Source organism: Gobius niger (genome assembly GCF_951799975.1).
Source record: "Gobius niger genome assembly, chromosome: 17".
Taxonomy (NCBI): Eukaryota; Metazoa; Chordata; class Actinopteri; order Gobiiformes; family Gobiidae; genus Gobius; species Gobius niger.
In genome coordinates, this window is record NC_136868.1 from 17,972,943 (window position 1) to 17,990,678 (window position 17,736).

The window sequence follows — 17,736 nt, forward strand, 5'->3', positions numbered from 1 at the left end:
TGTAGAAAGCTTCTTTGTGAATTCCACGTGTAGTAATGCCGGCCACAGGTAAACAAACTACTGTAGATCCGGTAACGTAGCAGATCTCTCCGCCGCTGCGTAGCTTACAACCAGGACGCTGATTCTGCTCAAATATAAGTTATTTTAAATGCAAAATGGTTATGTTAAAAAAAATCATTCAGTCAACAGTGACACAGACATTTAAATGTGTAGTCTGCTGTTGTAAATGATTTGCCTCAGGTGCACTAAACTCTTCAAATATAAGAAATGCATGAATTAAAACAAAAAAAAGAATCTCCAGAATTCAACAACATTCTGGATAACTAAGAAATTAGGCCCTATGTCAAAAATCCTGAAATATCCCTTTAAGCGTCTTTCTCGTCATGATTGTCACGTTTTTATCCTTTTTGGTTGTGTTGTCCTCACATTTTTGTTGCTTTTCTGACATGTTTTGGATGAAATGGCGCCAAAAAAAGCAACAAAAACAGTTAAAATGTGATGGGGCGTTACACCGGTTCATAGGCTGGAAACTCTCAGGTCAAGAAGCTTTTAGATTTGGGTAAAGCTGGAGAAACTACAGTATGCTCGGTTGAGGGGTTAAAAAAAATCTGAACATTGATGAACATTGAACATATTTTTGCAGCAATGTTGGATTGGACCTCATATCAGTGTGAGAGTCTCTCACTCACTCATTATACTTGACGCGCGTTGATTTGACCATAGCAATTGATACACATTGCTTATGTCAGTGGAAAACACAACTTGCTGATTATTCAAAAGGCTGTTAGCCAATACAACGGCATCTCATCAGATTTCTGCTATTTTTGAAGACGACGCAATTTCTACCTTCTGCAGAGATAGTACTTTTCTACTCCTGTTGCTGAAATCCATGAACATGTTAATATTCAGTCCATCTCTTCAGTTCTGTCTTGCTGCTGTATTTTATTGTTTGGTTCCACAAATCTCAAGTGTTGATTGTTGAGGTAATCATTGTAAATGTTGATTTTGCCCAATGACTTTCAATGTCTTTTTTTCGCAGATGAAATGTAAGCTTTGAAAGTCCACACTGAAGTCCCACCCACTGACTTCCACTCTCTAAATATTGGCCCAGCATCCCGTTTGTAATTAACAGGCAGCATGGCCATGTGAATAAACAGGAGTGGGCAGTTATATTTGAGGTACATGCTTGCCATCTGGACTGAGTTCCAATGCCTGATTGTTGGAAACGCTTGCTCCATTTCTGAAGCATTTGTGATGAGGAAAAGTGTTATTCCTTTTTTATGTCATGCGTGTTGCCTGATTGATTATTGTTCTGTCACTAAAAATGACAGTTTGCATAATTTATCACTTGTCGGTGCTTTTTATTTGACATTTTTTGATTTGATTAGAATAAAAATCAGCCTGAAATCTTATTAATATGGATAATAACATTAACACAACAGACTTCTTCTCAGACACAAAAGGAGGAAAAGATCGGCACAAAGGATTTGGCGAAATTGAGCGTCTCCCATATGCAAACGCTCGCACATCCCCATCTTCCAATAACGTCAGCTCGGGGAGGGGTGTGATCAAGGGGGGGGCGGGTAACGGCAACCCTCATTATTGGGGCTAGGCTACAGTGAAAAGCACTGGGATTGCTTTCATTATGGAGCCAAATGAAATAGCAGAGCCTGATTACCCAGCTGACAGAGAGGAGACAGCCTGGATCACTTATATTTCAGAAAAAAGGGCTTGGAAAAGTGGGAATATGAAGAGGCGAGGGGTGCGTGTGAGTGTGAGTGAGGGGGGGTGTGCCTGGCTGAACATTCCCGACAAGATCCTACCAAACAGGCGTGTGCGTGGTGACATGCCAGAAAGAGGGGCTGCTGTGTAGTCCCATCTTTCAGCTTTCCCCGGGGAGTCATATGAATAATAATGACAGTAGCAGCGTCGCATGTAGAAATCAAACAAATATAATCCTGGAGTCTCACAGTAGGAAGTGTCTGGTTTAGTAGTAGTTTGCCAGTTTCCAGCTGTGCAACACTTTCACTTCTGACAGAATTATTTTAGGGCTTTAGAAGCAGAATGGAAAGGTTATGTTTGCTGGTGTTCATTGCTAGAGTGTAGCTTTAGCTGAAAAGGTAATGGACACACATTATTTTCAGTAGTTGTCTAGAGTAGAATATAAAGATGTCGGGGGAAAAAAGGCTTTTTGAGACAATACCATTGGTAAAGTTTTATTTATGCAACAAGTGAGTATTAGTGGTGTCTTTATACGTTTCGGAAATTGTGTTTTCTACTTAAATGCAATGTTGGAGTTGTTTCTACAATAGATGCTGTTTTCACTCTTAAAATAGGGGTCACTGAGAGAAAAAGGTTAATAAGATATGTAGATACAAAGTATAATTTAATAATTACGCTTAACTGAGACCCCTTCAGGATTATGTGATCTGTTCTTCAAGAATTGGGGAATTCTCATGTAAAAAATGTGGTACATGTACACATACATGTGCAGCTGTCATCTCAGAATAGATTCATGTGCGCAGCGTCAGATGGGGGTGTGAACAATTAGACTGTGACGACAGCTGTTAGTGCTCAGATCCACTGTGTGGAATGAACACCTGTGACCACTGCAGCCAGAGACAACAAAACATGTACACACAGAAGGCAGTACTGCCATCAGTACAAAGACGAGAGACAATTAATGAGCAGATAGAGACAAGACAGTGGTCCTAATATTGGCCTTGTTAAATGTGGACGCTGATAGGTTTAAAACCCCTGACAGATCTCTGTTTATGGAAGCATAATTATTATGTGTCTTTAAATCTGAATAATCTCTACAGGAGTAGGGTTAAATTTGTGTTTCATTGTGATGATTGGCAAAACCAACTGGCTCAGCTTCACAACGCCTTAGGGCAAAAAGTTAGGACAGGCTTAGAATACACTATCTATAGCAGTTCTCTTGTGAAGAGTACAGTTGTAACTGTGACAATAATTTTATGATCAAAAACAAAAGTATAAACCCAGCGCTGCATGATTTGAAACATTATTCTGATTTGAGGTTCAGTGAACATTTAGCACACAGATGTCAGATGCTCGATTTTTTCCGAGTCTTTGAAGAAATGTTGTCGGCTACTTCAAGGAATGAAAAAAAAGACTCTTAACTATGTCTGTTTCTGTGTTATTTGTGCATTGTGGTACATTCTGTCTATCGCCCAGACAGAACCACCTCTGTGATTATATCTTCCTTGAGTTGAAACACATGTCGCCTTGTCCTCAGATTGCACATTTGCAGCTCCTCATGCAGCCCCACCTTCTCTGATTGGCCCATTTCACAGTCCACAACCTGAAGGCAGAAAGCCCAACCAGCTGTGCACACTCGCTCAACACCACAAGTGAGAGACAGGCCGCCGCACCACCACTCCTCCCTCTGCTAACTTACACCCTACACCCCAGACATGCTAATCCCTGCAGTTGGGCTGGGCAACCGCACTGAGGAGATAGATGAGAGGTCAGAATGAGCAGGTGTGAGCCCCCTCGAGCCGCACACTGCAATCAGAGAGAGTTTGGAGAAGGAGCAGCTGCTGCTCTGGGGAGACTGGGGGGAAAGAGACCAGTGATGTTTATTTAGGGGTACGGTAAGCGTGATATGTCTACTATAAATGCAGTACAAGGACAGGTATCGCTTTAGATTACACTCATTAAGTATTAATAAGTATTAGTAATCATTTTAGGATTAGGGGTAAGGTTAAGGGTTAAGGTTTAGGGTTGGCTATGAATAAGCCGATTATTAAAGGTCTATTAGTGCGTTAACAGATTAAAGTGTAATAAGCAGTGTGTGCTTTACAAGCCTATTAATGCGTATTAGTACCTTAATAATACTTAACGAGCACACCTTAATATAAAGCATAATTGACCTCTATTCATTCTTTTAATTTTGACACTATTTGTAGGTTCTAAAATTATATGAAGCCAGCATGACTCGCTGCGCCCTTAGCATGTCGTAAAGTAATCCAGTAATCCAAAACGTCGTCAATAATAAAATCCATGGAGTCAAGAAGTGCAGTTAAAAACTCTTTAGTGAGAAAAAACATACATTACATGACAGACTGACAGGGGATTACAAAAAAGGGGTAGCAGTGAGTCATGCTGGCTTCATATAATTTTAGAACCTACATTTAGTCTAAAAACTGTTTGGCTCCATTCTGTGCCATCCCCCCCAATGCGACACTGTGCGGCGTCATGATATAGCGACACCTATAGCCTGACCAAACAAAATATGACAAAAAACAATTACCAAATACCAAAATTAAGAAAAGTAAATAAACCAAAATAACCATAAAGTTACCAAACAAAAATAATTATGTCTTAAACTGATTGAAACTATTTACAGAACAAAACATAATTTAGGCTCCTACACTATTTTTGTGATACATTTAAGCAATGCATAAACATTCCTGAATAAACGGCCTTGAATGTAAAGTATTGCACCCTCTACTTTTCCTGTTGTAAATTTATATCTATATTCATTGTGTAAACTTGAAATAGATTTCTCTAGGTCCGCAGCGAACTTGACAATTACTGACAGTGGGATGTCTAGGGGAGATGCAGCGAAGGACTGTCCACCAAATGGAAGCCCAGGCAGCCTCTCTGGTTATCCCCTTCTCGTCTGACCCATGACCCTGAGCCCCACCACCTCATCCAGCGACTGCCCAGAATGAAGCCCGGATCCTGCAGAGCTTATCTCCGGAGTCGGCCTGTGCCTTCTTTGTTCCGCAGGTAATTACACTGTATTGAATGTGTCAGATCTCAGAGTAGAAGTGGGGAGAAGGGATCGGCACTGGAGCAGCATGATTTTGGTGCTTTGGAAGGAATGGCATTTTATTGTACTCACACATTTTCAAAAAATTTAAAGTAATTTTTCTTTTAAGGCTTTTCTTCGAGGATATGTAATTGTGTGGTTAGCACTTGCAGACATCTGGTGCTATTGCGTTGTCTGGGGCCTTTTGTGTGGAGTTTGCATGTTCTCAACATGTATGCATTGGTTTCCTTGGAGTGCTACATCATTTGAAGCATTTATTTGGGGTTCTTCGGTTTCTATTCAGTGAGTCCTTTACTTTCTTATCCTCCTGTGGTCAGCAGTCACCATGCTACGCTACTTTTTTGACATTTACTTGAGTTACAATTTTGGACTTGTCTGGCTTCACTTTGTTTTGTGTTGCCCCCTTCCCGTTGCCCTGTGCTTTTCTGTGATGACAGAAGTGTTTCATTACGGGTCATTCAGACTTCATACCAGATGAGGGTCTCTCTCTCTCATTCAAGTCATTCTCCTAAGCGAGCCAGCCACAGCCGGACAGCGGGATAACCCTCTCTTACCGCGGTGTAAAGCCAGGGATTTTGATGACGGGGGAGGCTGCTGATACTCTTATCCTCTTGTTCACATTAGTCATATGCAAATGTGTATTATGCTCAGAGAATGACACAAATCCAGCATGTCTAAGCCCTCAAAGAGGACTTGCAACGCCTATTTGGTTAACGTGATTTATTAAGGTGTATGACCCAGTTGAAGACACATTTGGTGGTTTTTGTTCCAAGGAGTGAAACGTTGCAGTGTAAAAAAGATACAAGAGTGCATGGGGTCCAAATTCCATCAGAAATGCAAATTGTGGGCTCTTAGTTGTCCAGGGATTTCCTATAGCAGAGATTGCTCGACTCAAATGTGCTCTACTCAATCAACCCAGTACAGTCGACACAATTTGAATGAAGAAATGTATATGGCATTGTGAGAAATTAGTTAAAGTGATAGCCTGGAGGTCTAAATGTATTACAAATGTTTCAAAAATGCAAAATCGACCACATTTTGCAAACTAAGAAGGGCTTTCTGGTTAAAGAGAGGAGGAATTGGATTGTTTACTTTCAAATGTCACTTTCCAAAACATACAGACCATCACTTTAATACGTTGCATTAAATGGGGAAAAAATTGGGATGATCAATTACTGTTATTGTGATAAAGATATTATTGCAATATTTTTCCAAACCATTTCAACAACGGTACGTCCCATTCAACAAAATCATAAGCGATTTGCTTGTTCAGCAAAGACTTTTTAAAAAACTACTTTATGAATCAAGACATGGCTAAAGTGGAGAAAAGCCATGACCAAAAAAAACTGAACTTCAGCAAACATGTACATGAAATAAAAGACCGCAGTGATTTTGTGATATATTGTGGCTTCTTGCGGTTAGATAAGGGTTAGATAAGACTGTCATAATGATCATATGGCGATATATTGTGCAGTCCTATTTAGTAACACCTTATGAATCTTTACAATCATATGTCATTTCAACCAGGATAGACTCAAACAGACGAAAGCGGTGATTAGGAAGATTTATTGACATATATATTAGTTTTGGCGATCAGACCCCGGCGGTAGACATCGATGTATGAAAGTCAGTATGGATAAACAGCTTGTAGTTAGGGATGTCTTCCCCCGGAGCCTGGACACTGGTGGTGGTATGGAAGACCCGTGAAGCTGCAGCAGGTAGAAGCCGTGGACGGAAGACGCAGAGATGGGGTGGAGGTGGGTCGCAGCGCAGCTGGGAAGCGAACGAACCATGATTGCTGGGGCTTAAAAGCGGGACCGAGGGCGATGATTGGCTGCTATGGAGGTGCGGCTCTTACGCTGACGCCGTCTCCCAGGTTGAATTAACGCCTAGGCTTCATTGTAATATTCTGTCTATTTGAACAAAATTAACTAATTAAATTTGAACAGATTAAACAGAAATATACTCTTATCCATGTAACCAGGTAAAAGGGTTCATGTAACTTCTGTCAAATTAACTTCGCAATTCCTTTTATTCAAAACTAAGTTTATTATTAATTTCCAGGTAGTTAAAGAAAGCCAATGAAAATTACATTCTCTCACTTCTCACATGTAACCAGGTATGAGAACATACAGCATGTTTCAAACGACTAGGTGTATATTTACTGAAGTAGCACTCACATGATAGTTTGACAGTACTTTTTAATAATTTCCATATTCCCACTTTCCAAATGTGTGGCATCTCCCCGGGTTCCAGATGGTGTGAAGGCACCAGCAGCTCAGCTTCATTTAGACAGGAGAGCGCTCAAACGTGTGCGACAGGAAGCAGCCACTGACCTTTACACTGGAAATGTTAGGCTGCTGTGGCTCTGCGCCCACTGCCTCTCAGGAGGACTGTGGAGCATGAGGCAGGAGTATGAAATGCCATGTCTGTCAGCTCCTGTCTGCTCTTCCAGCTATCTGTGTGAGAATAAGCGTTTGTGAGTAACCTTTTGGAATAGATTAAAAAATATAGTTTGAATGACATGGATTTTGTCACACCAGACAGGCAAGATTGGCATTTCTTATGTGTGCATGCAGTCAGCCTTATGTAATGCTGATTTAAATATGCTTTAAGCACACTCAACTCAGAATTATTTCAAATGATATGAAGCTTTACCCAAAAATATTATGAGGAATATTATGAGGTAAAATGTTTCTAAATAGCAAAAAAAAAAATCTAACATGGAGAAAGAACAAGACACAAATCCCACAAGCAAATTTTATGTAATGGAAGTTTATTCACTTATTTGTTATACAATGATTACATAAGGCACCTCAAACAGTTCACATGCAACATATAGTGGTTGACTGTGAGAGTGGTTCAATACTGACAAGTGTTTAAGAGGGCTGAGACTTTGGCTGAGACTGACTAAATAGAAGCGATATTGACATGGCTTTCCCTCTGGCGCCACCTTGAGGACAAAAACACTGCACAAAACTGTACTGCTGGTGGTAAATTTGATCAATTGTACCAATATAGTTCATATTGTATGTTACGTGATATTACAGCCCAGGAGCCATTTAATCTGTTAAACCTATACAGTGCATTACAATCAATAAGAAAAAAACAGTACCATTCTGTTTTACACACAAAGAAAAAAAACTGTTAGTTCTTTCATGTAAAATAAATAGTTCTTCATACAAAGTAAACTATACATGAAAGATAATGCATATTACATGCAGAAAGTGCACAAAACGTTTTATCGTCTCTAGATATAATGATAAAACTCAACCATTTCATAAACATACATAACAAAAGCTCTGTTTTCATAAGAGACCATTGACTTCACTGAAACACTGGCTGCTGTGGTTTGATTTGCAGGTGATGTTACTGTTGCACATCGTAGTGGCTTTCAACAAGTTTGATTGTGTCACATTTAGTTGTGAAAATCAGCACTGCTTGTGCTTTGTCTGATACATTCATTGTCATTGGTTGTGAGAATGTAATCTTGTGTGAAAGTTTTGCTATTTCACTTTAAACTGGAAACAAAATCTCTTTGGATTTAATAGAGGTTATGTATTTTTTTTGTATGAACAATGGGATTATGTGATGACCAACATGCATCATTTATTTCTGTAAATAAATGTGTTATCATTGGTCAATTTTGTCTATGGTGTTTTTATGTGTAAAACTATGTGTGTCATATGTCTTTATAAACAGCTCCTCTTGGCTCGATTGTCTTGTCTTTCGGTATAAGTGTGATTGAATACATTTGTCAGGGGAACCAGTCGGACGCATTTGTTAGAACTTGTTGAGCTGTGAAAGAGCCCCTGCTTTCACCAGCACTGCGGACAGCAGATCAGCTGGCCCAGAGGGGTGGGGTACTGGAGCAGAGGGGTCTTTGCTCTCTGAGTTCACTGGTGTGGGGCCCTTCCCTCTGGGGAGAGTGCCCCCTGCTGGCCCCATGCTGCTCTTACTGTTCTCGGCAGTGGGAATGATAGTGTTCAAGTGTGGGTTTCCCACCACAGTGGTCCCGCTCTGCTCCAGACCGGCCTGACTGCAGCACAGCAGTCTGAAAAAGGCTGCCCTCATCTCTCTGCTGGACAAAGTGTAGATGAGAGGGTTCAGGGCGGAGTTAAGAACGGCCAAAGCTATGAACCAGTCCACCTGGTACAGTACTGGGCACCTCTGTGGACTGCACCCTACATCCAGCAGCAGCAGGAGGAACAGAGGAGACCAGCAGATAATAAACACACCCAGTACGATCACAACTGTCCGGAGCAGAGCCAAGGAGCGCTCTGAGGGTCTGCTGCTCACGCGGCGCCCACTGGAGGTCACCAGGCGGTAAATCCTGATGTACAGGATGACTATGGCCACTAACAGGGCACTAAACACACTGATGCAGAAGGCCACATAGCTCTTATCATAGAGTGGCAGCACAGTGGAACAAGATGACAACTTATCGAGGCAGTTCCAGCCCAGACTGGGAAGGGCACTGAGCAGAACTGAAACTACCCAGCAGGCAGCGAGCAGTCCCAGAAGTCTCCCCCGTCCTGCTGTTTCACAGGGGCGCAGCCTCACCATAGTCATGTGTCTCTCTATCCCAATGGCCAACAGGCTGAAGGTAGATGCACTCAAGGCCACAAACATACTCCCCTCTCGGGCCAGCCACTGCACCGGGGTCAGGAAAAAGGTGTTACGTCCGGAGGTGAAGATGTTAACCACATAGGCCACTCCAGCCAGCAGGTCGGACAAGGCCAGGTTTCCAATCAGGAAGTACATTCGGCTGTGGAAGCGTTTGTTCCTCCATAGAGCCAACAGCACCGTGACGTTCTCCAGCACGATGAGGATGCAGATGAAGAGCAGCAGGGCAGTCTTACACGCCCCACTTCCACGAGGCCGGTCCCACTTGCCTGAGTTGTTATAATGTTTTACAATAATGAGGTTCATCCCCTCCTCCAACTCTGGCCTCATGATCACGGCACTACACTGTCCCATCTCAGTCAAACAGCAGAGGGCGCCACAGCACTGTCGAAACAAATGCGGACCGTTAATTATGTTGACAATAGAGATGCACTGAACTACATTAATACAAAGGGATGCCAGTGGTGCAATGAATAGCCTAACCTGTCAATAATAAGTAGCCTAATAAATAGGGAAAAAATAAGCCTAAGGGAAAAAATAATGATTATATTTCACTAAAACTTTTCCTTTGAATAAAGGCACATAATTATTAGGAGGCAAAAATGTACATCTCTATCAGTGTTCTTTCACGTTTCTATCCACGTTTTTTCTCAAGTCTACAACTGATTAAGTACTCATTTGCATAAGGTAAAGTTCCAACACGTTTCTCTGCTGTTTTCAACGAGTTGGCCTAAAGCTAACGTTCAACATGGAAAAAGTACGCCTGATACTCATTCAGAGCTTAAATACAAGTAGATTTATCACACACACACAAAATAAAAAATCTATTTATTTATTTTAATCGCATTTGGCCAACTTACCTTGTGGAGTTGTTTTCCTCATCTAAACATCCCGGTGACGCGTCACGGTGCCAAGTTTAAAAGAAATGTGCATTTACAAACATTAGATATCCAAAGAAATGCGCTTTTCAGATCTGAGTGAGTGTCGTGTCATGGTCAAAATAACACCTCTCTTCTCTTTCCTTTGACTGTTGCTTCCAGTCTGTTGCGCACTGCCTCTCGCCCCGTGTCCCACCGCTCTCCTCCCAGACATGGGCGGGGTTTAGGTTGGATCATTAATTATGGTGAAGAGGCCGGCAGAGTGGACGAATAAACTAGCGACTGACAACTTATCTGTATTTTCGAGTCATAGTAACTTCTTGTTTTGGAAAAGGGAAAAAAAAAAACCTGTCCTAGCTTGAACTCATCAAATGTGCCTTTACAATTTGTCATAATTACACCCATTGCTTGTTTAAACACATTTTTCACCCAAGGCTTCATCCTGATGTTTTCTTCTTCATATTGCTCAAGCAGATAAACAGTCTTGTTGATGTAGTGTTTTCAAGTATTATACACTGCTGTATAAACTTCACTTCTTGCTTTGTGTTATAGCCTGGTGTCAGTGTTTGTTATGCAGAGGTTGGCAGCTCCAGAGGTGAACACGTTAAAAGAATAACCCACAGAGACGGGAAATGGGAAAGAGTCCTTTCATGTTTAATGCAAACTGGTATTATGTGATCTGGCAACCCAAAGTGTGGCTTGTCTTTTGGCTATTTGATGAGATTATTGGCTATAACTTGGCAATAACTTTTTTGTAAAATGCTTTTGGAACTATGAATAAACATGAATTAATTCAATCAGTCATAGGAACATTTGATTTGTAATAAGATTATAAAAGATAGAAAAACCTAATATCTGGAGACACAGGTAATGTTTATGAAATATTTACCAAAAATCCTTGTCAATCCTGTTACCAGGTTTCTCAAAGCGCCACACTGTAGTCATTATTCATTCACACCATACTCAGTGGTGGTAAGTTACTGTTGTAGCCATTAGGGTAGACGGACGTTTACTGTGTAAGTAAAACCACTAAAACTAAATGAAGGTGTTCACTGTGGGCAGATGTTATGAGCTGGTGCCCATTGTCCATAGGAAGCCCCTGAGGCACCGTTATACTGTGATTTGAGTGCAGACTGCTGAGGCATGTGTCTGAACGGCTAACACCTTCTCTTCTGTGGAGCTAATCCATCCCACAGCAGCATCTCCGCTGGCCCTCTGTTCCATCAACCCCAGCATTGTGTCCGAAACTCCAGTCCCACATTCCCATGATATTCTCATGCAGGGGGAATAGAGGGTTGGGTCATTGTTTTTTTCACGTCATACAATTTACACAACAGCCATGGGGAGAAATGACAATGCTGGGACAAAAAAACTGATGAGGAAAAGGGAGTAGTTCATGTTGATAAATACCCTGCAGGCCTCTGTTCAAATCCATCAGGAAATTGATCAAGTGTTGAAAGAATGCATTTAAAACAACCACAATTAGCTTTTTATGTAAGAACAAAATATTCATCTAGTCTTGGTTTTAGATTCATGTTTGCAAGTGTAGGGGGCCAAAGACAGTAAAGAAAATCAACAGACCGGGAATTTAAAATCATTCATCAATCAATACTGTATTCAAGAGTTTGAACCCACTTTTGGGTCCCGACATAGCAGTTGAGAGCCATTGCACTATTATTCAGGACACTGTGGATATGTGTGATTCCTGACAAACTCACAAATGTGAATAAAGATGAAGATAAAAACATGTTCTCCCTGACAGCTCTATGTTCCTGCTCACAGTTCCCTTGGTATCAGTGACTCAGTGGTGGCTGGTGTCAGAGCTTCCAGTACACATTAATAAATGATCTTGGGGGCTGTTGACTTTACCCTGAGCTGCTTGTGTTTCTGGAATACCGGGACACACCGTTTATAACCTTCTGAAATCACCCAGAGGCCTTGGTTGTGTTATTGCCCATTGGATGGACACTTCCTGGATGTTTTGGCCGGAGTTAGAGACAGGAAATGTAACTGCAGGTCAAAAATCATGAAATAAAATAGCCTGAAATTGTCTGGGAGCTCACTCCTGTAAGTGTGCTGGTGATGACTGTGCGTGTATGTGTGTGTGGGTGAGGACAAAGTGACGCAGACTGAATCTGAGTTGCACACTAAAGAATGTGGAGACAGTGGGAAAGAGCTGCGCCAATGGAAAAGCAAGGTCTCTAGGGCAGTCCCTCCACATGTGTGCCCAGTTCAGATGGTTTACCGGATTGTGGGAAGCACTCAAAGGTTTGGAGCAAAGATGTAGCCATTAACACGGAATAATACACTAACTGCCATTTGCATTAGGATAAGGAAAGGAAGCAATGAAGCTAAAACCTGTGTCTTCTGTGGGGGTGATAAGTGATGAGGAGGGGTGCCCAAAGTGTGGTCTGTGGACCAAATGCTGTCCCCTGGCCAGTTTGTGTTGGCCTGGCCTCTCAGGCCTCTCACTGAGGCACACATTGCCGGGGATAATGCTATTTAAAGCAAGTTAAATAATTCTATACAATTATTATGACCTTAATATAACTAATATTTCAAGGTGATACAGAACTTTCCAAAGTTATGATTACATGGTAAAAACCTCTGCTAAATGCACCCAGCTGAATGTTTGACTGCAGTGACCGCTGATCTACACTGTGTAAACTTAATATGCGGCCCCCTGGTGATAAGTAATGAGTCACTGGAGTTCCCCACAGATACTGCATATAGTGAAGAATGATGACACACTAAAAAATGATTGAAGAAATTAAACTTATTTTTTGGTTTCCAGTTCTGTGAAGCTCATTATGGACAAGGATTAAGAGACAAAAATCCCACAGTCAAACAACAAAGTTAAAGAGGACGCGGTTTCCCCACACACATGTTTTGCGACTTCAACCTTGAAGACATAATATATTTGATGGATCCCTGTACATCCCACACAGCATTATGTCACATGCTCCTCATATCTCCAGATACATCACTGGTTTGCCTGCGTGGGCCATGGACCGTCTCAGGAGGGGGTCCAGCCCGATTGTGCCTGATAGATTGTGCTTTATCAGCAACTCTCAGATATGTGACCGCAAGGTGACCGTATGTCTGAGACCAGAGTCACTGCTCCTGCCTGATAACCTCTTTATCACAGTCTGTCCCTGTAAGCTGAATAGGACAGATCGAAGAGCCGACCTAAAAAAATCTGGATACTAAACTAACGAAATGTATACGTTCTCTTTGTTTTGAGCTGAGGTGTAAAATCTATAGGTGAAAGGCAACTGTTTGGACGTTCTCCGTGGTATATACTTCTTCATTAATCAGAAGATTAGATCTGACAAGGTCCTCATCCTGGATACAATCAGACACACTGACAGGAGGAAGACATGGGTTATCAACAAGGAAGTGGCAAGGGAGACTTGGCTCAACTTGAAGACTGTAGTGCATCGACAGTGTAAGTAACAACTTTAACGGACCAGGCCACCATTTTTCCATACTGAGATATGTTCTTTCCAGAGCTTAGATGCGTACCTGTCTGGTCTGCGCTCAGTCACGCAAAAAGACCAGAGATGTTGTTAGCATTTAGCCTCTCCTCCTCTCCTCTATGGGGCCAAACGGGGGTGAAGTGAGCAGAAGAGGCTAAATGCTAACAACATCCTTGGTCTTTTTGCGTGACTGAGCGCATGTGTAAAGAGCAGACTGGTACGCATCAACTCGTCTAAGCTCAGGATACGTATCTCAATATGGAAAATCTGTGGCCTGTTCTTTTAAGTGGTTTAAAAAGTCAGCAAATTTGCCAATAAAAGTTTGTAAAAAAAAAAGCTGTGAATAGACAAAGTGCATAGTAACAAGAAGTAATATGATTAGATTATATCTTTGACAGATGCTTCTAAAGTGGGATAAAAGCATGAATCAATCAATAAATGCCATTCATTGTCTAGCCAATACATTATCTTGTAGACATACATACACAAATATACTGTATGTGTACATTCAACCAGAACTTATTTCCCAGCTTGTTCCTATATTTGTAGTTAATCACGTCTGTGTGGAGACACTGACTGAAATGAACTACCACTGCTAAATACTACTATACTTATGCCTCCTGTTGCTGCTTTCATTGTCAGTGGCATTTGCCCTACAAGTCCACTCTCTTTCCCCCTCTGTAGTCCTTCCATTACAACAATGTGACAGTGGCTCAAAATTCACCTTAAATTCCCAAATGTATGAAGAATTTTAAATTACCATACCTACATATTTGCTCCGTTGATATGAAACTTTGATGGTTGTAGCTTAATCTCTCACATTGTAAATGTCTTTAGTAGTTCTATTATAGTGTTTATTTTCTTTACGATCAGAACCTTGAATTCTAAATAACTTTGAGCCAATTCCAGCCTAAATGGACCAAAATAACTTGGACCTCAGTCGTGTAAACAATCATGACCGACTTTTTCTCAGAATCTTTGCACTTGATGTCTGGGAAAGCTTGTGGAAGAATGTGTGTGTGTTTGGTGTGTCTGAATGTAAGACTAATGAGTGTGTGTAAACTTGATTGTGACCGCGATCTGTATCTTTGCCACACTGTTGCCTGCATCCTTCACGCCAGTTCCAACAATATTTACTCAGGCAATCAAGATCTCAAGGCCAAAGTCCTCATATGCTTCTCTATAGAATAAGCGCATCCCATTTTAGAGCTTTGCAATTCATGGCCGGACTTTCCCTGCTCTTCTATGAGTCCAGGTCAGGGGTTTACTCCCCTCAAGATAGAAATTAATTTGACAGAGCACATACACACATGTTCCACTGACCCTCAGTCACACACATCATCCACCACCTTCGACACCACCTCTGTATCCCCTCGAGTGCTGAAAACCCCCAGTTTGAACCCCATGACACCACCGCCCAATCAAACACAGGGAGCAAGAGCCTGAGAAAGCCCTCACCACAGGAAGACCATGCAACTTAAAATGCCATCAGTACATATTTAGAATTGCAGCATCTTGGAGGAACATAACAGGGATTGGGGCAACTTCAAGTGTTACTTGAATTGAAACTTTAAGAAAAGTCTGCCATGTATGTCCTTAGTGACTCTATCTGTCTTACCGATTATGTAAGTCATATTAATGAAGGTAAAATCCAAGGGTGCGACCAGACAGTCACATAAGAATGAGCTTGTTGTGAATGACTGTAGAATCGGTCACATAGATGACAGCACAGACTGACAGTGCTGTGTGCACAAAGAGAAGCTTAGTGGAAATCTGCATACGCGGGAAAAAACTACTACGGTGAGCACTCAACCAGCAACAGCAGGACAAAGCAGCCACAGGGCAGGACCAGCCTAAGCTCCTGGCTCCAGAAGTGAGTGGTGCCAAATAAAGGCTAAAACACACATTTCACATCTGATTTCACAGGGCCACAAGTGATTGAGGGATTAGGACAATAGTGGTGTTGCCTCACATCACTGAGAGAATCCGGCATCTCATGGCCCATGGCAGCAGAGCCAATCTTATAGGAAATAAGAAGTGAATAAAGAAAACTTAAAAGTTAGTTTCAAAATGTGAAATTAAAGTATCAAAAGCCTCTCACTGTCTTTCTGAATCATACTCACAGGAGCTATAACAAATATAATAACAATAATATTAATAATATTAATAATAATAATAATAATAATAATAATAATAATAATAATAATAATAATAATAATAATAATAATAATAATAATAATAATAATAATGATAATATAATAAATAATAAAAGTTATTATTAAGTTTCTCAAAGCACCACATTGTAGTCAGTAAGGCTGTCCAATTATAGCCATTTATTTGGACTGTGTTTCAAACTGTATCACTCCGAGCAAACTATAAATTCAGTCACCTTTTTTGAACAGTGCTTACTGCTTCACCTGTTACAGTTTCAGCTTAGTTTCTGATAGATGTAGATTTGTCCTCTTTCAACCTTTTCTTTGCATTCACCTAAAGTAGCATGTTTGTTTTGATACGGACTGAGGTGTTTCTCTGATTGATAAGCACGCTCATTGGAACTCGGATGGATGAGACAAGGTTCCAGAGTCTTTGAATGGAAAAGGAAAAGAGTTTAAAAGTGTGTGCACTATACAATGCATGCTGGTGTGGACTATTGTTCAGTGAGGTACAGTATGTAGGCATCCAGTGGCATAAATAGGACTACAAAGTGTACACAATTGTGTTCTACAATTTTGTATAACTAGTGCTCTGACTAAACAGAGAGCTCTATCAAGTGGAGAAACCAGGTCCATTATGATCCGTGCTTTCCATTTGTGCCCACCATCAACAGCTGTGTTTCAAGGCCTGTACTATTGTATCCACCTGTGTTTATGTGAGGACAAGACAGTGGCCCCTTTCAACTGCAGCCCAGAACCCAACAATGTGGACACATGCTGTCTCTCGGCTCATAAGTCTCTGTAAATAGTGCTCATTGGTTTATTGCTATATAGGGAACAAAGGTAGACAGATTATATGAGGGGAATGAGGTGTGAAATGTTAAGTTAGATCTGTCCACAGTGTATGCCTTCTGTCTAAACAACGGTGCGCCGGCTGCACACATAGTCCATCTTTTCCACTGTTAAAACCTTAACTTCAGGCAGAGAGTTCCCCTCAGAAAGTTCACGTAACTGCAGCAATCTTGCCTTGGCTCTGAGCTGCAGTCTCCTGAGACTCAAGCAAAACAATCAAACCCGAGCACAGGAAGGTGAACACATGTCTCCAACAATCCATCATCTTTACAAGTCACTTACCCGCTATGCCAAAGCCAGGTCTGGATATAATCTTTAACGTCTCACCTGGTAACCTGTACTGGGCCTTATCTATGCCGTGTCTATGCATTTTTAAGATACAGTCATGTTGATGCACAGCAGGTTTGTTCCATGCTGTGTCAAACTGCCAAATATGTGCAAGACAAAGTGAAGGACAACGTATATAAACTGTTGGAGACTTGTGTTGTTGCTTCACATCTCAAGTCTTGAGTTGGATTGTTGTTCATGGACGCCAACCAAAAGATAAAAGTTGACCTCCGGGTGGACTGCCAGCTCTACACGACACACTCCAAATCGAGACATTAGGCAATGAACCGCCTTGGAAAAAGTGACTGCAAAAATAGACATTCAAGTTTTTATTGGACCTCAGTTATCTCCTATTATTTCAATCTTAATGAGGCATGAATCATTCCTTGTGTTTTTGTGTCGACTTGTTTACCATCTAGTCAGTGCGCTGGTTAAAACACGAAATGCTGCAAGAATCCTGTGCATATACAAGCAGATTTCCCTTAACGCAAACTTGACTTCTGCCACAAAGTCTCCACCACCTATTGCAGACACAGAACCCCCAATCCGCTTCACGATTTTGGCAACCTGTGCAGAGTGTGTGGTGTTAAAAAGCAGCGTCCGTTAAGTAGTGATGTAAT

At 41.3% G+C, this 17,736-nt stretch overlaps 2 protein-coding genes across 2 annotated transcripts in view; both read right to left on the bottom strand.

The window, feature by feature from the left end:
- tle2b (TLE family member 2, transcriptional corepressor b) overlaps positions 1 to 17,736 on the bottom strand; it is a 245,645-nt gene that overhangs the window by 75,915 nt on the left and 151,994 nt on the right. The gene's annotated exons all lie outside the window — the stretch shown is intronic.
- Positions 7,573 to 10,462, bottom strand: s1pr3a (sphingosine-1-phosphate receptor 3a). Its single transcript, XM_079574708.1, has 2 exons — positions 10,288 to 10,462; positions 7,573 to 9,811 (listed from the first exon to the last, which is right to left on the bottom strand). The coding sequence occupies exon 2, from the start codon at positions 9,779 to 9,781 to the stop codon at positions 8,585 to 8,587; it is 1,197 nt and encodes a 398-aa protein (XP_079430834.1). The 5' UTR covers positions 9,782 to 9,811; positions 10,288 to 10,462; the 3' UTR covers positions 7,573 to 8,584.

Excerpts from the sequence above, each read along its gene's own strand:
- s1pr3a (XM_079574708.1), bottom strand. The coding sequence starts at position 9,781 with ATGGGACAGTGTAGTGCCGTGATCATGAGGCCAGAGTTGGAGGAGGGG.